Source organism: Melozone crissalis, unplaced genomic scaffold (genome assembly GCF_028551555.1).
Source record: "Melozone crissalis strain CALT ecotype California unplaced genomic scaffold, PUWL_Pcris_2 ptg000016l_1, whole genome shotgun sequence".
NCBI lineage: Eukaryota > Metazoa > Chordata > Aves > Passeriformes > Passerellidae > Melozone > Melozone crissalis.
In genome coordinates, this window is record NW_026535794.1 from 47,157,091 (window position 1) to 47,179,524 (window position 22,434).

At 39.0% G+C, this 22,434-nt stretch overlaps 1 protein-coding gene across 1 annotated transcript in view; it reads left to right on the top strand.

The window, feature by feature from the left end:
• The window catches only part of BMPER (BMP binding endothelial regulator), a 146,547-nt gene that overhangs the window by 69,953 nt on the left and 54,160 nt on the right, over positions 1 to 22,434 (top strand). The window contains exons 7-11 of the mRNA XM_054273621.1: positions 3,081 to 3,180; positions 6,498 to 6,607; positions 7,287 to 7,427; positions 9,672 to 9,776; positions 14,941 to 14,986. Of these exons, the coding sequence (XP_054129596.1) occupies positions 3,081 to 3,180; positions 6,498 to 6,607; positions 7,287 to 7,427; positions 9,672 to 9,776; positions 14,941 to 14,986 (502 nt within the window). The remainder of the gene's footprint in view (positions 1 to 3,080; positions 3,181 to 6,497; positions 6,608 to 7,286; positions 7,428 to 9,671; positions 9,777 to 14,940; positions 14,987 to 22,434) is intronic.

Genomic DNA, 22,434 nt, shown 5'->3' on the forward strand with positions numbered 1-22,434 from the left:
ACAGTAGATTTCCTACAAAATCTGTTACCTCCAAAAGACTGAACTGCAGCAGGCTCCTCTGATTCAAGTTTCATGTTAACAATTGCTCAAGGATTTATTTGCCTAGATCTTAAATAGCATTTCTCACAGGAAGCAGATGTCACTTATACTTTATTGGCCTGTGCAGGCCTCCAATTCAGATTTGGTTTTACTGGAATAACTGGAGGGTGTTGCTTCTGACCTGGAGCATTCTGGCTGCCTGGATGATATCAAGCAAGGAAATGTGAGCTAAAAGCTGTAGATTCAATTGAGAACTGGAAGAAGAAAGGTGTTCACTGTGCAATTCCCATCCTAGCTTAGGTCATCCAAAGCCAATATTCTTCCTCTCCAGAGTTATTTTTCCCATTGATTTTGGGTTTTTTGTTGAACTTTTGTTGCACTCATTTTTTTCCTACCCAGCTCTATTCCATGCAATTTAAAGCACTGGCTGCACCAGCTGCTTTGAAAGCAGGTATTCTGAATGCTTTGTGAGTCTTGAATTACAATGACTGAGGCTTTTAAGAAAATAGAACTGTTGTGTGTTTCAACATTTAATGAGTGCCCGATGAATTGTTTTCTCTAAGTTTGGTAGCGCAGGTAGAATTATTCCCACTTTAAAGGGTATGGGTTGGTTTGTTTCAGACTGTTTTTGAACTTGCACTAGCATGGGAGAGCCTATGTGGGATAGCAGCAAGTTAGAAAATAGTTTGGTGTTAAGAGGCAGCATTCCAGCTGGAAGCAGGAGTAGCAATGAGTTGAAGAGACAGGTGGAACTAGTCTCAGTTTTGTGCAGAGGGGCCAGAACAATAAGTAAGGCAGGAGCTATAAACAAAAGGCTGAAGTGAGAAAATATTTTACATTATCCATGGCATTTTCTATTTTTAAAGATACTTATGCAAGAGGCTACAAAGGCTCTAAATAGTGTGCTAAGCCTGAACTTTGATTCAATCTATCAGAGAAGCACAACTCCATGACAGTTGTGCAGAGCCACAGCTTATGTGAGTATTGAATGCAGCAGCAAGATTGCGAGAAAAGAACTGTGCTCACCATGTGTTGGAGTATTGCTTTATCTTCACAGAGTCATAGAATAGCTTGGGTTGAAAGGGAACTTAAAGATTATCTAGGTACAATTCCCCTGCAGTGTTCAGGGACACCTTTCACAAGACCATGTTGCTCAGTGCCCCATCCAATCTGGCCTTGAACTCTCAGGAATGGAGTACCCACCACTTCTCCTGGCAACCTGTTTTAGTGTCTTGCCATTTTCTCTGTAAATAATTTCTTCCTAATACCCAATCTAAGCCTACTCTGAGTTTAAAGCCATTTCTTCTTTTCCTGTTGCTAAATACTCTTCTAAACACTCCCTCTCCATCTTTTTTGCAGGCTCCCTTCTGGTGAAGGCTGCAATTAGGTCACCTTAAATCCCTCTCTTCTCTGGGCTGAACAGTCCCAGTTCCCTCAGCCTTTCCTCATTATCTTCCATGGATATATCCCCGATCCTGTCACCAGTCTGGCTGAGACATCCATGCCCTGCTTTCCCTTTTGCTGAATTCTAACCGAAATTTGAACTTTGGCTTCTTGTAGCCTTTTTCCCTGGGGTGAATCACAGCACTACTTCAGAGAGCCCTTCTTTGTTTTTTTCTTTCATTCTGCACCTGTGTCTCTTCTCACAGAGCTATTCCCTAAGCATGCTAAGGAACATCACTAAAGAATTAATTTAGTTTTGTCAAGTTTCTGGTCTGGCCCTTAATTTAGAGCAGTCGTTTCAGTCTACAATAAGCTCTGTGTTTCTGCGTGCCGCAGTGAAAGAATTACGAGCAGTCCTCAGCCATGTGCACTCAGGATGCTTTGGTAGCCCCATGGGACAGGTAGACTTCAATGCCTGAAAACTTATTATAGAATGGGGGTACAGTCAGTATGTTATTTTCTGTGCAACAGTGGGTCTGCCTACATGTAAAAGCTTTCACATGATTCACGGAGGCCATTAGGAGTGGAGTGGTATGCCATCATTTCAGGCACAGAGCTGTTCAAAATGAATGGCTTTTTCCATCTCTCCCCAGGGAGCCCCAAGAGCCATTCAGCGTGTAGGTTGGAGGAGACTGTTCATAAGCCTTCAATCACAGCATCAGGAATGCAAAGCTTATTGCTGGGATGAACCTGCAGCTCTGAGTGATAAATAAGGCAAGACAGCTAGATGAAAAAACCTGACTGTCCTTGCTGAGAAAAAGGTGGACTGATTTTTAAAGCTGGGCAACCTGGACTTCTCAAAAGCATATGGAGCACATGTTGGTAGAGGGTCTAGAGCTAAACACAGTGTTCTGAAGGCACGATGAAGTAATCAGGCAACAGAGCAGAATGAGAAATAAGATCTCTTTTAACTGAGTCAATCTTTGATATATTTTCTGTGCTTTTGTCTTTGCCTCTGATATATCTAGTCCAGTTTGCTTTCTTTTTATTCTCTTTTTTTCTCCCTCATTCTTTCCCAAAATTTCATGTACCTACTTGGTTTTCAGACCTCTGAACAAAGCAGACCTTTTGGCTTTGCATAGTTGGCCTTGGAGGCTAACAAGAATGTGCTTTCTTAAGTGATTTTGGCTTCTGAGGTCACAGACATAGTGGAAGAACACCTGCTCTCATCTTGCTTCAGCACTTAATCCCTGTCCCAGACAAGCCTAGAAGGGCACAACACAGGAGATGAAGAGTAATATAAAAATTGCTCAATAACTTTTTGGAACATCCGGAAGTGTTCGTGGATAATGATTTTATTTTGCCTGGTTTTATCATATCCACACCAAGAAATAAGATAGAAAGACACTGTTTCTTCAATTACTGCATTTGTTGTTTGAGAGATTGAAAAAATATAGATAATCCAAGGTCTCTGCAAGCAATATAGAAAGTCTTGAAGGACAGTTTACATGTTCTGTATGCCTGATGCAAGCAGAAATTTCTGTTGGCAAATACGGCTTTGGTAAGGCTTTTCAAGACTGTTGCCTGCTTGTGTGTGTGTGCATATTTGCTTGATATTTTGCTTTAATTTTTTCCTAATGAAGCCTATTTTCCTTCAGGGTGGCAGGACACAGTGTATCCAGGAAGTCTGCCCCATTCTTTCATGTCCCCAGCATCTCAGTCACATTCCTGCTGGACAGTGTTGCCCCAAATGCTTAGGTGAGTGGTTTTTTCCCCTAGGAATTTTGTAATTAATACAATATGTTTGTACATAACATCTTTCAGACCAGTATTTCGCAATGCTGGTAAATTCCAGAAGTTGAAAGGGACTCTTGCTCAGAGTTTACAATCCACAGATTTTGAGCAGGTACTCAGGGTCAGTGTTAGGGTTGTGGTGGGTGGTACTAAGCAAGCAGCTGCAGAAGAGCATTTGAACATAGACCAGTTGCCTTGCTTAGAAGAACAAATACAGGGATGATTTCCAGCTTCATTATATATTTTACAAAGGAGGTTGAGGTGGGAGGAAATGCCACTCCACTTCTTTGGAGTTTGCCACAAGAAAAAGGCCTCATCATCTCATATAATCACTTAAGTGAGCATTTCCTTTCTTAGTTTTGAGGAAATCCAGGTCAGAGGAAACTTCTGAACTTCTGCATTTTTAGAAACTATTGTCAGAGGTACCACAGATCCAGGAGTCCATCTCAGGATTGCCTTCTCAAGATGGAATCACACTGTCATCTAGGAATATTTTCAATTATGCCTTTCCAACATATTTTAAAGCTGTGAGTCATAGGCCTCTAAGAAGGGCTGGTTCTTCCAGGTCATGACAAGCAAGGCAGTGACAAAATAAGGCACTGTCTTGTTTTGTTCTTACTTTGTCCACAGATCCCACAGGTTAATATTCCATCTATTTCATAAACAAGGAGCACTTACATCCTACCAATTAAATTGACTTTATTTTGGTCTATGGGGTTATAACTAGGTTTGGAAAAATTTCAGAGCCAATTATTCCCAGTTCTTCATTGGAAACTTTTTGTAGTTTTGACTATATTTTTATCTGAAATCTCTTAGCAGATCTAGGTTAGGGATATAGAGATATCTGGCCTTGGAGCCAGTAGAGCCGTATAGAGTTCTGGGTTCTGATAATACTTAACATTTTTGACTGCTTGAAACTAACCTGAATTTACTTATTTGCTAATTGAGAAATGCTACAGATAAATGAATGTCTGTCCGGAACATTCAACCACAGTACCAGAGAGTAATGCAGTAGAGGAATGAAATGAAGAGAAGTCCAAATGCTGAGCTTCTGTTTTGGCTGAGGACATTTTTTCTTTCCTTCTGAAAACTCTCCTTGTCCTCTCCTCCTCATGCTTTTCCTGACTGAGCTTTCCCCTCCTTGAACTAGGCATTCAAACTGCAGCTTTTAACTGCAGTTTGACTAATTTTTGACTCCTTCAAGAGGATCTTTCTACAATTTCTTTTTTCCCTCCAAATTTAAACAAATTCAGTAATGATAATGAATTTAATTTTATGTGAGTTTTACTCTAAAGCATTTAATATACCTGGGAATAGATTATGTCTATTTACAGGAAAGTGTTAAAAGTTTTGGTGGGGAGGTAAAGCCAAGGGATGAGTAACACACTGCATGGCAGTTGGGAAAGAGAAGAGTTTCCAGGGATGCTGAGGCATAGTTTTTAAAGTACCATGTGGAAGACCTCCCTGCAATTGAATTCCTGATATTCAGCATACATAGCTTAGAAGAATGCTGTGGACTCTACTGGGACTTGAATTATTAGTTTAACTAGTGGTTATGAGCCAGCAAAGACAACCATTAAGCCAATCTCTTCAACACCACATCTTTTAAAGTGATGCCTCCTTTGACAGTGGTTTTTAACCAACTATTTGAACTGGGTTGGCCACCCAGAATTGTGCTGAGTGGTTTGCAAGGCATGGCAATAGGGTGTGGGAGAGAACTGGACTTTTGTTCACTTGCTGACACAAGCTCTGCAATTGAAGTCCTGGCCCCACAGAGAGCAGCAGAAGTGTTGTTACAGGCAGGACTATGGCATGGCTTTGCAGTACATGGATGTAGAGCAGTTCCTTTTAGGGCTGCTGAGCATCCTCAACTGATTCCTTATGTCAGTTCTGCAAGAGAAATTAAACCTCTTGAGAAAGACACACCTCCAGTGAAAGGAAGTCTGGCTATGCAAGCACAGATTAATTCCAAGTAGCTAATTTGCATGAAAGTGATGTTTAAATTGTGTCTAACTGAACAAAGGCAATTATTTAATAACTTTTGTTTAACATTCAATTTGTAAAAACTTAAGGCAAATCCGATGGACTTTGCTGTGTGCTTATCCTTTTGTTCACTTATATCTGAGAGGAAAAGAGAACTTTTTTAAGAGGCTCTAATCTAATCTAAATCTTAAATATTTTTTAAGATTTATCAAGAATTATTGAAAAAGGAAGGAATTACAGTGTGCCAAGCCCTATGGTTTGAAAGCTAAAATATTGGCCTAGTACTTAGTATTTCTAGTATGTACTTAGAGTGGGCATTCCCTACTTTGGATTTGATGCCTATTAAACATTAGACCTCAGAAATTATAAGGTAGGAGATTGACAACCACTCATAAAAGAACTTATTAGTTGGCTGCCTCCAAAAGTAAGCAGGGCAATTCAAAATTAGAAAGATAAGTGTAGTGTTTTTGTGAAGAGCTCATGTGTATGTACTATAATGCTCTATTTTAAAAAATAACTTACTGGAAAAGAAGCTGAGGAATAAAAGAAGCTTACAGGAATGCAAACTGTTGTAACTTGGATCTGAAAGTGCTGCAGGATTGCACGACTTCAGGAAGGATTTGATTTTGGTGTTGCCTTCCCTGTTTAGTGTCCCAAGCCCTTGCGTCCCTCCCATGGAACCCAAATAGTTTGCAGATTATGGAAACTGAATATCTTGTGTTGCCTTCATTCTGTTTATAAATGATACAAATTCCTGTATTACTTGCAGCCTTGTGTGAACACACGGTACAAAAAACTATCCTAATGAGATGGCACAACAACTATGATGTTTTTTTGATCAGTGTCACTGAGTTGATCTAGCTTGGTTGCTGTGAACCTCTGAGATAGATATGCTAAAAGAAGTTAAGACTGCTCTATTTGAAAAGCTATTGCTTTAAGTCAAAGACTGTTTAAACTAGTTTAAGTGTACCTACCTTAAGAGTTTGCAGTGCTTACTTTTTATTCCTTCAGTTGCACTGTGCACTTTATGATGAGAAGGAGAAGAAAGATTTTTCCTACATAAACATGCTATAAATAATTTATATTCCATCCCACAGAATTTGTGGGAGATGAATGTGTACTAAAAGAATAGTGAACTGTTAAAAGTACATATTTTTTTCACACTGAAGTGGAAACACATAGCAAATGACACACTGCACATAAATTTGGTCTGGTGACAATAAGCCCTGCTATTTTTGTTGACAATGTGGCATATTTTCAACCACATTTTGTTTCTGTTACTGTTTATTTATATTCAGGACAGAGGAAAGTGTTTGACCTCCCATTTGGAAGCTGCCTCTTTCACAGCAACGTGTATGATAATGGTTCCTCATTTATGTATGACAACTGCACGGTGTGTACATGCAAGGTAAGTCCATAGTGCTTGGATACTGTGTGCTGATGGTTGTCTGGCTTAGCAGTAATTTGTAGGGCTGTGGAATTGTAAGCCTGATGCTGTTCTTTGGCATCTTGTGTGGTCTCAAAGAATCTGATCTGAAGAGTGCTTGCAGTTGTGCTAGGAAAGTTGAAAATGTTACTGGCTCCCTCAGCTGGGACATGCTGCCTCACCCTGTGTGATGCAAAATAAAGTTGCTCAGATTATGTGGTCCTCTTTTTAAGACTGCATTAGAATGGAAGAGGAGTTTCTAAATGATGAATTACCATGTTTCTGATCAAGGTCAGTGTTTTTTATTTAGTTCCCTAACATGACTGCAACAACTTACACTTTTTTACCAAGGCAAAAAAATGAAAGTGCCGCCAAATCAGTGAGATTTTGCAGGCCAACAGAATTAGAAGCTGGGCTTTAGCTTCACAGACCATGAAAGATTCCCTTTAAAGAATATTTATTATATAAACAAACAAACAAACAAATAAATAAATAAATATATAATATCTATAAATAATATTTATTTTCTCTGAGTTGGCCTATTCTAAGCAACTGGCTTTGGATGGATGCAATGACTGAGCAAGCAGAAATATATAAGGACACACAGGAGCACAAACATCTTGGTGACAATTTTATGATTTCCTTTCACCCTTGTACCTAGGATTCAACAGTGATATGTAAGAAGAGGTGCTTACTTCCTGGTGAATGCAATAAAAACAAAGACCACTGCTGCAAGGAGTGTGTCTCATACATCTCTCCTGAGGAGGTGAAAGTGTGCAAGTTTGGCAATAAGATCTTCCAGGTAAGGTTTCAGAGTGGCTCAGGGGTAGGTGCCATTTTAACAGCCAAAATAGGATGAATTTGCTGTAAATTGTGGTTTGTTTTTAGCAGAATCCTCACCAACCTCATTGATGATAGAACAACTCAGAGGCAAAGCTTTGCAAAATTTGCCATCTGTTTATTTTTTCTGAGTTTGCATAAATTCTGCTGATAGTCAACATTTAAAAACTAGCTCCTCCTTGAATGCTACATGTGGTCTCCCCCTCTGTATGTAGATGTTCAAACTGCTATTTCATGACAATTGATGCATTTTTAGTAAGAGATACTAGCGCTCTGCTTTCCCAAACAAACACTGATATTCATGGAGAAGATATTCTCAGTAGTATGTAGGCTTTATCTGCTGAGCCAAAGATTCTTTTCCATAACTGAGCCAACAAGAGCTTTGTGAAGTTCATTTTGGCTGAAAGTTACTTGATTTACTACATTGCACGTCTCTGCTAAGGACAGCACCCCTGACATCTAATACTGGGGTAGCCATGTAATAACTGTTACCTACTGCACTCTCACCCAATGTATTCAAATCACAAGGGATTCCCTGCAGAACACTTCTGCTGTTCTTGAGACCCCGTTTGTTTTTCCAAGTGGTGCAGCTTTTTTTCACACTGTGTCAGAAAAAGATTCTGTCACCTCATGGGCCATCTGTGAATTAAGAGACCCTTGAATCAGATCAAATGTTAAGTCCTGTGTGAATACTTGGTTTGCTCAGCCAGAATTGCTTCCCATTTATTCCATCTTTTGTGTACATAGCAGAAGTGTTTATTCTGGAAATTACATGTGAACCTACTGTACTCTGAGACTATGCTCCATCTGATTGGCACTTTCACACTGGCGCCATTGTGCTTCACGAACAAATGCCTACTTCTTAGGCACCCAACTAAAATATTCTGCTTCTTGTGAAGATTTTATTATATTACTAATATTATATGGAGTGTGAAAAAATAACGAGACAGTACATCCATTTCTGTTCTTGTGTGCAAAAAAGTAAATTCAGTGTTGCTCTGTTGAAGTCAATAGTCTAACACAGGTAGAATGGGTACAGCAAATGTGTTTTTGCACTCCTGTGCAAAACCAGTAAGACAAAAATTCAGGGCAGCTGCATGCAGTCAGCTGTGATGTATTCTGGTACCTTGGCAGATGCCTGGTGAGTGGTCATTAGAGACTGAAGAACATCAAAACCACCAGGCAATAGAAACATGCCCTAGAAACAAAAAATAGGAGAGAGACAACCTTTGATGAAGCAAGCTGAGCTGAATAAGTTGGCCTCCTTGGCATTTCAGATATAGTCTGTTTCTGGTCAGAACATCATGTTGAGGTGGGCACATAATTATTCACAGCTGTCTTGTTGAACTGCCTGTTCCTGTCAGGTCTATCCTCACCCTTCCTTCCCAGCAGCCCTGTAAACAGAAAACATGCACAGTTTGGCTCTAAGCAGACTAGCACTGGACTGTAAGTGGGTGAGACAGAATGTTTTAGGAACCACACTTGGCAGAGGCAACACCATGTAAAAAGGAGCCAGGGCAGTTCCACAAGCAATTCATCCCAAGTGGGGACAAGACCTCAAGGCATATTATGCTCTGCACTTCATATTTTCAGAGCAATACATAGGCTGTCTTACCTGCTCTGCTTTTGAGAGATTCAGCACTGTATCTTTACTAAGTATTTTCAGATGTTTAGCAGATCAAATATCTGTGAAAGTGCTGTAGTAATCTAAATTAGAATTATTTGACCATTCCTGCCCTATGTTGAAATGATGCTACTATATATGGGAATAAATTCACTGTCTACTGACATCTTATCAAATATTTTCATGTGCAACAACTTAAAGACGTCACTCAACCCAGTGAATCAGGTTTTTCTAATTATGTGAACTTAAATGAAAATTTGTGGTAGGTGTGATCACAACTCAGACTCTTATTGGAGAGAAAACAATGCAAATAATGAGGGCACTGCTGAAAAATGCAAATGTGATTTGGTTAGCTTTGGAAAAATGAATTTCTTACCAAAAAGGCCAAAGGGAAGAAAACCTGGCTGAATTTGATCTCTGTCTTGAATCCAACTGGCCATGGACAGACACCTCAAAATAATTTAGACTAAACAATGACACAATGCCAACAGGGAAATTCATCCTTTCTTGTGCAATGATACATTGCTGAAATAGCTTCTTGTTGCCACCCCAGATGATACTATATCATGTTCCCTCTTGCAGGATGGGGAGATGTGGTCCTCTGTGAACTGCACCATCTGTGCTTGTGTGAAAGGCAAGACAGAGTGTCGCAAGAAACAGTGCATTCCAGTCAGCAGCTGTCCTCATGTGAGTTTTTTAAAAGAACTGTGCTTTCTTGTCTTTTTTGCTCCAACATTATCTTTTCGAGTGTTTCTTGGAAGTGTGTGCATGACAGTGGGGAGTGCTGTTTGGAAAGAAGGGATCATCTGGAATGTTAATTTAGGTTGGCATTCCCCAAATGTGCTACTGTTATCCTGAATATGGTTTTCCTGCCTCTGTCCTTGCTCTGAAGACTCTGTGCTCCTCCTCTCCTTCTCCTTTAACCTTCTCTGTCCCAAGTATCTGTTATTTTTGACTTTTATTTAATAATTTTATAGAGTGGTGAGGTGACTGTGTTAATATTTCAGTAGTGTGTATATTGTTAAGGCAAGCCACAGGATGTTGTTGTATTTGCATTTCTCAGTGCATCTGAGGCTTAATACTTGGTTGAAAATGTAAATTAGACAAATTGAAGAAAATTAGTTCAACCAAACCACGCTGCTTTCACTAAGGTTGTGGCCTGGGTGTTTTTTATTTGAAAGTCTGAAGTGAACCCAAAGAATACTGTAATTGTAACTTAAGGGCATCAAAAATTAGCTTTACTTGAAACCCTGGGCTAAAATCAGCCTTTGTTTCTTGGATTTCAGACACCAGCAAATGATTTTGGTCTTATGGCTCAAGCTTTCACAAGATGGAGCTCTAAATAGCACCTCATGTAGGGGCAGATCTTTGAGCAAAACTGTAGAGGAGAGAGCCAAGTTGTTAGCATTACACCTTCTCAGTGTTTCCTTCTCAATCCTGGAAGCCAGTGGGGAAAATGTGAATCACAGACACCTAAATATAAAATTTTGAAATTAAAAACTCTTAGTTTTGTATGTGTAAACCTTTGACAGAAGTGGTGGTATAATAAAGAGCTTGCACCTTGGCACCTCCCATTCTGGTGTGACAGTGGGCTTCAAGATCCTCAGAAGAGGGAATGTCCTTTTCCTGTCACTCTGGCACTCACTGCAGAGGGCAGTTCTCCTCTTAATGGGCCTCACACAAGATGCTGCATACACATCAGGAAGTGTGAACAAATGGAGCTGTTCTTCTGGGAATGTTATATGGCACATGGCAGTCAAGTTTGCTGCCTTCATGCCAGTCACAGTATAAGCAGGAAGTGAGAGCTTGGGCTCTTCAGGTCTCACACACAATGCATTGTGTTTATATTTTCCTTGTGCTGATGCATTTTAAATGTTTAAGATGCTTCTGAAATCAGGTAGCTAATATGACTTAACAGAGATCTTCAGTTAAGTGCATTGCTTCAGCTGTATCCATCTGTAAATTTGAGCATTGAGATGATCAGTTGAAGTGGCTTCTAAAATGAAAATAGTGGTTGGTAAAAATTCACCACTGACAGCGCTGCAGCATGGAAGTGAGACTGACAAACTCATTCAATGCTGCAACAGAACCTGCTTCAAGGCTAATGTGAAGCCCTAAACTGCCCCAACCTCTGAGGTGAGTCTGCAGACAAGGTCTGGTTCCTTAGGGCTGGAAAGAACAGCTTTGTTACCCTGCAGCACCATTCTCCCGGGTACATTACCAGTCAGCCACGTCCCTGCCTTAAAATGCAAGCTGCAAGCAAACCAACCCTCCTCCACAGGTACACATTGCATTTCTTCTTTTCCAAGCTAAACTGGAAGGAGAAGTAGGAGAAAGAATGTAAACTCTAGAGTAAGATTTATTTTCCTATTCCAAGTGGGTACCAAGTAGTTTTAAAGCAAATAATGTATGCTAATTGATTTAAACCTTTTACTTTTCATCTCTGCTCCACTATCTTTGATGAGGCTTTCTGTCATAAATCTATAAATATCACTTAAACACACCACATTTTTCAATATAAAGATATATTTGTGGTTCTGATACTTATAGTCTGAATATCATGCATAGAGTTGTGCTGCTGTCTCTGCAAACCGTAGATGTGTCCACTCCTTTTCTCTCTTCACAATATTTTTGACAGTAAGCAGTCTCTACTGACTGTTGAAGACTGCTGTGGAATAAAATGTGGTTTAGTGTCCCTTAGGTGTCAGGCAACATGAAGTTATCTCATTAAACATGTCTTATTATACAGACAACTGACTGTGAAAGGATTGAAGATTCAAAAAGAATTTAGAATATTATTCCTTGACTTAAATGCTTTACCATGCAGTCTTAATACTCTTTGGATGATATTGTGAGTGGGTTTTTTTGGTTGTAGAATTTTATTTTATTTTATTTATAATAATAAATTTTGACCAATTATTTCTTGAATTTATGGGTTTCAAAGTGGTAATTCTGCAGAAATTTCTGATACTGCACAGCCATTTGTATTATTCAATCTATTGGTTGCAGGCTGACATATTTTTAAGACTATTTCTGCCATTTCTTTAGTTTTCTTGATAGTGCTAGACAAAAATTTCTGATTCTTTTGTTATTTTCTTTTTGAAGCATTTAATCCCATATCAGCCATTGCAGGAAATGTCTTAGATTCTTTTTATCTGCTCTGGAGGCAATATATTTTTCAAATTTAGCCCCTCCTCTCAGATTTGTAGTAAGATTGGTCCTCCTTGGCATTCTAGTGAGCCTTGTGGCTTGTGGTTTCTTTTTGTTGCTTTCTGACCACTGACTCCACACAGATATTTCCTCTCTCAAGTTACCTGGAGTGCCAGCCTGCAAGGTGTGATGCATACTGGCCCCCATTCAGCAAAGCTGTTAAGCATGTGTCCAGTTCTGCTGAAGTTAGTAGTCCCTCCATGTGTGCTGAAACTTAAACACATGCTTAAATACTTTATAGAGAGGGAACAATCTCAACATTTGGCAAGACTGAGTTTCAGAGATCCTTTAGACTTCTCCTTACTGAATTCACTATTTACTTGCTCTAGCTCTGTTTTAGTCTGTTCCTTGTCTTGTGCCATCTCCTTTCTATTACCCATCCTTATAATTTGTCACCTTGCCCGCTCTCCTTATATCTTTGCATTCCTCACTAACATCTTAAGTCTGTGGTAATGATCAGAGGTTGTGAACATGGCTCTTTTTGTACTGCTAGAGGAGAGCTTGCTGAATTTTACAGCATATAACCTTTTCTGAGCTCCAAGGCTGTGAAAAAGTTAATAGAATTAAATTCACGGCAGGTGAAGACATTTGCAGGGTTTGAGTCTGAGGGTAAATTTTGAACCCGTGAACTTCAAGTGAGCTGAAAATTTATTCAGAACACGTTCTTCCATTTCTAGAACAGACTACATATAATGTTATACACATCTGTTATTATTGCAAACAAAAAGTTGCTGTTTTTACTCTAGTGCCAAATGAGGCACAAAAAAACAACAGCTGTTGCTATTGCACAACCAAACAACCCCTTTCCCCCAGCAATTAGTCTTGCCTTAAAAAAAATAGAAAATGAAAACCTCAGACACAAAATTGAAAACCCCATAAAAAAGAAGAAAAATCCCTGAAAATAAATAGACTCAAATGTGGTCTGCTTATAAATATTCATAGGGAAAAATGGGATCACATCACTTAGCCCACTCCTAAGGGAACCCTCAATGCTAACGAACTCTTGCAGCACATGTTAGCAATAATGGGTTTCCTTATTCTACAAGACAAAAACAGGATCTCGGGCCAACATGGTGGCTCAAGTAACCAGCCTCAGCAGGCTGCCTTGGAGATTTCAATTTCACTTGAATTCTTGCCACTTCCAGCTCGGCTGATGATTTCAGCTCTTTTATTGAAACAGAGAGGTAAGGCTGTGTAGTGCAGTGTGTGGCATTCAGCTGCATGTCTCCATTCCTACAAATATGTGTTGCTATTTCCATGTGGTTTTTCTGTGTGGTTTTAAGGGTTCCACCTTTAAGGGGTTCTGTTCTAGCAGCTGCTTGGTAGGCCTCCCTGTTGCAGTCTGGTCCTCAGCTATTCTCTTTGCCCAGGGACCTGGGAGTCACACAAACATTTAAGCACTGCTCACTCTGCCAGTGCAACTCTGATCCAGCCCTTTTCTGAAGTCCAGGTGTGTCTCAAGTCTGTTCACATGAAGTTGCATATTCATAGACAAGCTTGCCTTGTGGATGATGTGCCCAAGTGCTTTCATGACCGAGGATTCATTCATGCCATGTGTATTCTTTAAGCAAGAGCAGGATTGAACATGCTCCACTCCAGTTTGCTAGAAGATACTTTGAGTTCATGCCTCCCCATGCACTTTGTCAAAGCTTGGCAGCACTGTAGGCAGAAAACAAGGCAGACAGCAATAGGGCTGACTGTGTCCACTTCCCCACTCTGCATAGACCTGTCACCAATTTTTTGTCTGTTTTCACAAGTTTTCTATACTGCTCAGTGCGCAGCACAACACAGCTCCATTTGCTTGCTCTTGCTGTCCTCACCTTGCTCACCTACTTGGTGGGAATTGGAGCAGTGGTCACACAGGGGAGTTCCTCTGTGTTCAGCTGCTGTTGGGGCAAAGGGTCAGGGTCGGGGCAAAGGGGAGCAGTGTTGCAGCTCCATATACCTCTTCATTCTCTCTGTGGGAATATGGGTGAGCTCCAATATCACTGTACATTCTGTTATAACCAACACGAGCTTTTGCTTGGAAAAACCCATTGTTCAGTCTGAATTTTTTCAGGCTTCTCTGATAGCTTGCTGATTGACTTTAGGTAATTTAAGTAAAATCAGATAAAACATCTTTTAAAATGATGAAGACTGAAAAGGAACATAAATGTATATACACAAAAGCATGCCTCCTGCATAGTCAGCCTTGTATAAGGTACAACCAGAAATAGAATTGACCAAGTTCCTTCCTTCCTTCCTTCCTTCCTTCCTGCCTGCCTGCCTGCCTGCCTGCCTGCCACAAAGCAGGGAATACATAGGAAAGGTATATATCTTGGGAAGGTGGGAGAAAAGGTAGTGACCTTGTTAACCCAGTAACTGCTTTAGCTATCTGTGCAAGTCCAAAATTCTCTCACACTCTCTAAAGAGAAAAATGGTAACAGAGAACCCTTTTAGTATTTAATTTCTTATAAGACTGCCAGTAGGCTTGTTGAATAGCTCTGTCTGTTTTTAGCACCTGATATTTGAAGTTGTAACCAGGGCACTGAGTTTAAACACAACTTGAATTATTTTCAAAGGCTTATCCAGTCTTACAAGATGACACAGTCATTGCTCCAAGAACTCTCTCATTAAAACAGCCTGTCTTTCTCCCAATTAGGGTAAAATCCTGAACAGAAAAGGATGCTGTCCGATTTGCACTGAAAGTAAGTCCTTTCTTCACATTCTTTAAATTCTTTTTTATTCTTTCTGAGAAAATAAATATATAGAAGTATGCTTGCTCTTCTGCCTTCCTATTAGAAGCAGCTAAAGGGCAAATGATTATTTTTAGCAATGGATTTTGCCTTCTATAAATCTGTAATTTTAAAATAAAATGTCTGGGTATTTTGTTTTCATTTTCTTTTTCAAAATGATGCTATTTTTTCAAATCTGAGGTGCTGCATTTTGAAAGATATAGTTGGTCTGAGACATTTGTAGGCAATAAAACAAGAAAATGAATAGAGTTATAAGTTTAGGGACTTGGGTATATTTTACACCTGTAACTAACAGTCCAGCTATGTGCACATATAATCACACCTTTGCAGATTTGTGAGAGTTAAAAAAAGGTGTGCAGAAATCTGAGACACGGTCTGGGAGAGCAGTGGAAAGTAGAATAGAAAACTATTCTTCTTTGTTTATGATGCTTAGTTAAACTCTTATATTCTTATCCCTTTACTCCTCTCTTCAGGAATGATCATTAAATTGCAATATCACCCTCCTAGTCAGCAAAGGACTTACACAAATACTTATCTTTAAGTTTGTTCTATTTAACTCAACAGGGAGAGCTGAAGTTAACAAGATACCATTACGTATTTCCTTCAGTACATACTTAAGTATTTTACCAAGTAGGGACAGACTGCTAAAATGGGGTTTTATGACCTATGAAAAGGCTTTTGAAAGGAGAAAATGTTCCCCTTCTTTTGTCTAAAATCAAATGTTTTTGCTGTTCAACTCAGTTCTGAGTTCTCTTGAATTGCAGAAATCCCATATCCTAAATATCTGTTTTTTCATTCTGTGGCTCAATTATTTTGAAACGTGTATCTTGGGATAAAATACATCTAGCTTGCAAGTCTTCATTATCAAAATGAGAGCAAATACAAGAGACAACACACGCAGAAACACTTGAAATAATACTGAGCAGAGGAAGAAGTGAAAGAGGATTCAACTGACTAGCAGTTGATTTCATGTTAGCTCAGTTGCACAGCAGAAGAAATTTGCATAGACCTTTGCTTAGATATGAGATACTATAGTGCCATGAATGTATCAATCTCTACCTTGCCTCTTTTTTTTTTTTTTTCTTTTTTTTTTTGTTTCAGTCTCATTTAATTTAACCTTTCTTGTGTGTTCTTCCTGTGTTCTTCTGTAACTTGAGAGGGGAGGAAAAGAGTGAGGCCAGCCATTCCATCAAAGCACAGGAGACCCTCTGGTGTAAGAGGTTCAAAAGAAGACAGTACAGTGACTTCTTCAGAAATGCTGTCAGAGTGATGACTTGTGATAATTGTTTCATAGGAGAAGGAGTAAAAAAATTGCAGTTCTTCAAAGTTAAAGTAACTTATCTAGGAGCCAGGTTACCTAAAATCTCAAAACTTCTTGGTGATATAAGAAGGAAATTCTCATGACTACAAACATGTGAAATTAAGGGCAGATCGTTATTGCTTGTCCTCAGGCCATGCAGATCTGTAAAGAGCCTGGGTTCATCTTCCCAGTGACCTCTTTCTATGTCCTGGCAGCCTGCTATTAGTTGTCCCCACAGGATAAACAACCTTGTTCCCTTATGGTAAGGGATCAAGGATGTTAAGGGTCCTATCTGCATTGCACGAGCCTAAGAGGCTCGTCCTGTCTCACTGTCCCATGCTCCACCATTGCACATGAAACAGAGGGGTCTTTTCTTTACAGTTATCTCACTATGGACCCATTCAGTACTTGGAGAAGAGCCGATTGCAAACTTTCATGATTAACAGGGCATTCTCTTACGGAGAATGTGAGCAAGGAGCTTAAATACCCAGTGTCATACAGCAGTGGTGGCTACCACTAGCTGTTTTAACATTGGTATTTTAACATTCACCATTTGCAAAGAATTAATTCCACCTTTGCAGCAGAAGTGCTGTAAGTCTCATCATGACTGTCATCTGACAGTAATTGGAAACTTTGCTATTCAGCCAGTTTCTGATAAGATGTACACACAGCCCCTTCCCTCACCCACTTTCTCATGTTGATCCTGATCCTGTCTCCAAATACTAACACACCAAACATTTCTGGTGCTCCAGCCGATATTAATTTTCCAATGTAAAAACAACATAGGGAGGTACAAGAACATACTGTACATGGGGGAGCTTTGAGTACAGTTTAAATGCAGCCAATTTCTGTGAAGTGGGTCAAAACCAGTCATGTTGTGAAAGGATACACTTTAAACTGAAAAAAAAAAATAATCAAAGGATTATTTTCAAAGCAGTTTGTTGCAAAGAGAAAAAGTACCTCGTCTCCTAAAGGGCTGGAGAGTCTCTTTTGTCTACTGTTGCTGAAGTTAACTATAGTTAGTTTTGGCATGTTGCTTTTAAGCTCCATGGCTGGCGTACAGTTATCACTAATTAAACACAGTGGTCATACCAGTGGAAAATTCAACAGTTTAGTTTATGCTGCTGTAAAAAATGTAATGAAATGTACTCTTTTGGGCTTGATTTAGAAAAATCACCACTGACGTCAATTCCATAAATTAGTAATCCTATGTTAGACCAAGGTCATTTTCATATTAAAAATAAGAAAAAACTAAACCTGGGCTCAAATAACATTTACAGACTGCTCTCAACTTCAGACATAGATAGGAACTTGCAGTGGAAGTAAAATCTTTGTTCTTGACAAAGAAGAATTCATAGGCCTTGCTGAAATTACAGTACACAGGATGGAAACTTGTTGCTAAAATCACGTAGATATACTTTAATCATTATTAATAGTCCTAGCACAGTCTTATGCCAGTCATTGTGAGATTTCTTGGATGAAGTTTTTTCAAAGTGAACTGCAGTCATCTAGGTTTACATGTGCAGTACACATGATTAATATTGCAGTAAAGGCTGCTTTTGGGACAGAAAATTTCGTTCATCACAAATCATTCCACAGCTTGTTTAATTGACAGAATGATCAACAGAGCTAAACCAAATTCAAGGGCATTTGGACCCACCTTAGGAGTAAGAGGTTGGTACTTCCACTTGGTCCAACATCCTTTTTATGTGTTTTTATAGAATTACTGAAAAAAGTGCTGACTTTCAAAGAACAGAAAAGAAAAAGAAACAAAGTGAGGTTATGCATTGGGGGCACCTCTAAGAGCAGGAAGTGGGTCTAAAGGACCACATAGGTCCCTCCCTGTTTTTTCTGTTATTTCCTTTCCATGAAGAAATACAGCAACAAAAAGACTGCAATTATTTATTCATACTGGAATACTGTTCATGATTTACCTCCCATTTCAGCTGTGATGGTTTACTGTATAAATATGTATTTGGACAAATTGGAATAGCTATTTTATTTATGAAATAGACCATAAAGACTCCTGTGGAGTTTTTGACACCACACCTTGTAATGTGTATTATATCAAACTGCACTATGCAGCAGTTATGAGGAAAGTCCTCTATGGCTTTGCATTTTTTACAGAAAGCCTAATGAAATTCTATTATGCATGTTCTGTAGCTAGTTTTTGGAGATTAATAATGTGCTCTGTTTGATTTAGGGCTTAATTCAGCATACAGGCTAATTACATTCAAAGTTTCATTTTATTTTTAAAAAGCTGAGATATTTTTGAATTATAGATCTGCAACCAGAACACCCTTCAGTGGTAAACTTGTGTTTTTTCCTCCCTCTCCTTACTTAGAACATGTCCAGACCGATTTTAGTTGTAATTTAAAGTATATTTTTCTTGGCCACTCTTAACTACCTACAAGCCCAGCAGAGTGTGACCAGACATCTGGACATCTTGGACTTCAATTGACTGCTCTGATCTCCTGAAAAAACAAAACAAGCTATGCCATGAGCACCAGAGCTAACAGAGCCTGGTTTCCTATGGATTTGTGTCCCATTTGCTTTATATCCCAACAAATAATAAACCCAGCTAGAGACAATATATCCTGTGGCTGGTCTGGAGCTACAAGTGTGCTAATTGCCCAGCCAATATGCTCGTGCTCTCGGCTGGTCAGGACGTGTGTGCTGACTGTCTGTCTGGCCTCCACCACGCAGTATATATATTTTGCCTTTCTAAAAAGGCTAAATACTGTCTGGGGGAATGGAGGCACTGGTCGGAAGGCAGAAAGGTTCTTTTTGGCAACCACTTAGTTTAATAAGTGGTTCTTACCTGTACTCAGCATACTACTTTCTAGAAATGAGTGGTCTTTCAGACTTTTATCCCTCTACATTGGCCAAATAGGTTGTGAATTTTTTTTCTTTATGAGAGTATGTTGAAACTTAGGAAATGCTAATGTGTTCTTTTCCATGCTGTTGCTTTTTCAGCTTCCTTTTTTGTACAGTTACATGTGTTTTCAAAAACACTGCCTTTTTAATGAAAGTCACTATTTCATTTGAATTGAGAGCATGATTTGAAAATTCAAGGAAAACATGCCAACAGTTCTATAGTATTCACTTTTAGCACCTAAATACTATTATTAGTTGGCAAGTGAGCTGTAGAGCCTTAGGTGGGAGCTGAACAAACTGCATTAATCACACACATAGTTTAATATTTTAGTCAAACGTGAAAGTGTGAAGTCCGTATTTAGTTGCTTAAAAAACAAATGTAAAAACTGCCAAGCTCCCAAAAGTTTTTATGAAGGTCTGAATATTGATTTGGGAGCAACATGCAGGATTTCCAAAAGAGATTTAGTGGTGTTTGCATCCAGCTCTCAATAATGTTTAATCAGAGTTGAGTGCATGAGGTGTTTTGAAAATCACAGCCTCCTAAACATAGCTCTGGGGCCCTCTTTTGAAAAATCAGTGTTTTTCAAGGATAGAGAGGGAATGGGTAAATTCGCATTCATGTGCATATCAAGATAAGCAAAAGAAGACACCAAAGATCATGAATACCACATTCAAAAGGAGAAAGAGGCAATGATTCTTCAGTTCCTTTGCCCAGGGATGTTGTAGATGCTAGAAACAATTTTGGACTGGAAAAAATCACAGAAAATATTTCTATCAAAAGTTACTAGATTAATAGAAACCACATCTAGCTCCGAAAGTCCCTAATTTGAAAGTAGTTGCAGGTTGAGGGTGTCTCAGGGGGAAATATTGTATAGAATAGCCCTTTTCTAGCTCTGCCTTAGACAGCTGACACACGGAGTGTTGGCAATAAGCTGGGAACAATTTAATCTAGAGAAAAAAGGAAAATATCTACATGTGACCCTATACCTTGTTACTATAAGGTAGCAAAATTCATATTCCTGGGTTGGGGAACATAACTTTGGTGATGCAGCAGCACCTCTTCATCTGTTATGCCCCAATAGAGAAGAGGATCAGTGCTTCCAATGGATTTTAAAAATTGCCAAGTAAAAAGGTTGGTTTGTTTCAAAAGGGAAAAAGAAAAAGGAAAAAGAAAAGAAAAAGAAGCAAACCATAAAATATGATGTGATTGAAACTCTCCCTAAAGGAAATAAATAACAACTCAAAAGCTAAAAATGGCAGGAATTCTTTTCATGTTGACAGTCTTGTTACACCCGGTATTTAAGGTTTATTTCTAGGCCAACCAGTTTTTCTTACTGGCAGTGCCTGAGTTATCACACACATTTGTGGGGTGTGGATTTATTTTTAAACCTCACAATTTTAACAAACCTTTCAAGAATGTTTTACACAGTGATATCAGAGAATCAATTATTTGGACTGTTTTTAGGTGGATTTTCCCTCCTCCATTTCCTTGGTTATTAAAGAAAACAGCAAAGTTTGGATCAGACTTTCAGCTATCCAGTCCAAAATACATTTTTAACTGCACGGCATCAAATTGACATATGACGTGACATGATGTAACATAACATAAAACAGCATTACTCTGCATAGCACATTAGAAATTAAAAATAAATATTTCCTTTGGATCCCATTGGTACTATCAATTTTACTTGCACATCTCTAAATTATGTTTGTTCCTCTCATGTCTTGCCTCTTAGTCACTTGCTTAGGTGAAGAACCAGCCTCCTCCTCCCAGTAGGTTGGTAAAAAATGTGTATAACATGTCCACATTCTTGGCCTTTAGAAACACAGAGAAAAATCAGATTTTTCCTCTAGAATCTTCACTGATGTTTGGCTGATGTTTTTTCATAAAAGTTTTCATAAAAGTTATCATTAAATTTAAGAAAAATTTAAAGCCGGAATAGTTGAAGTACAATCTGAGCTGATAATAACATGTATCTTAATACTCGTCATGCAGATACTGAGATGTATACATAAGGAAATAATAAACATGTTAGTGTGATTTAGTAATGGGTAAAGTCAGATGGTCTCCATACAAAATCTATAGATTATTTTTCCTATTGGTAAAAATGATGTTATTAATTAAAATCCATATAGTTCCTGCCAATTTATGGAGAACCAATTAATCTTTTAATGAACTTTGGAAAGCAGTTATTGACGTCCTCATTGGTATCGGTGAGGAAAAGAAAACTCACAGAAGTGCGCATTTTTAAAAGCACTCTTTTGTCTAAATGTCTTGGTTTTCAGGTTCTGCTTAAAGTCTGTCAGACCTGTTTTCTGGAGATGTTGATCCAATATGGATCATTTTAATTTCTGATGGAGTCAGAAATGTCAATATGATGTCCTTAAGAAATTTAAACTTTTGCTCCCTAGTTGCCAGACACTCCAGTAAAGAGGAGTAATAATGATGCCAAGATGAGTTACTGGCATAGCTAAAGAACCATGTATGTGGCCAATTAGTGGTAAAGTACAAATCACCCAGATACCTCTGTGATGGCTCTGCACCATGCAGTGAGGAGAAAGTGAGATTAGGCTTTAGGAAGACATTTGTTGTAGTATGGACAGACCAAAACTGCAGCAGGTTGCCAGAGGTGGCAATGGAGCTGCTGTTACTACTCCTCTTTATGGACAGGTTAGATAAACATCTGTCAGGAATAATATAGGTGCAGGTGATTCTTCATTGCAGCTGGAGAAAAAAAAGGTAATGTCTCCTGGGGCTCCTTCAGCTCCATTTTCTGTGTCTCCATATAGATTTCCTTGGGTGCTCTTTACAGCTAGAAAAACAGCAGAAAGTTTACAGCTACTCTAGCATAGCACTCTGCCTAGGCTGAAAAAACTCTGTTGGGAAAGGTCTATTGTGTAGTTAGAACTGCATTGCACTCCATGGGAGGAATTCCCTTCCCCTTCTCCATAACATTCATGTCTCCTTCTTTTTTGTAGATTTGAATTTGGCTTTTTAAAGTTGGTTTTACAAGCAAGCCATTTTTAATTAAACAGACATCATCTTTCAAGAGCAGCCTTAGCCCATGGGTATACAGCTGGCAATAGCAGTGTGCGTTTCTCTGCCTTGAGACTCCTTCCAGGAATACCAGCAATGTGATTAGAACCTATTGTTATACGAGTAGGCTGCAAGGCAAATATATTTGCTGCTGTATTTGGTTGTGAGGCAATTCAATCAGTTGCT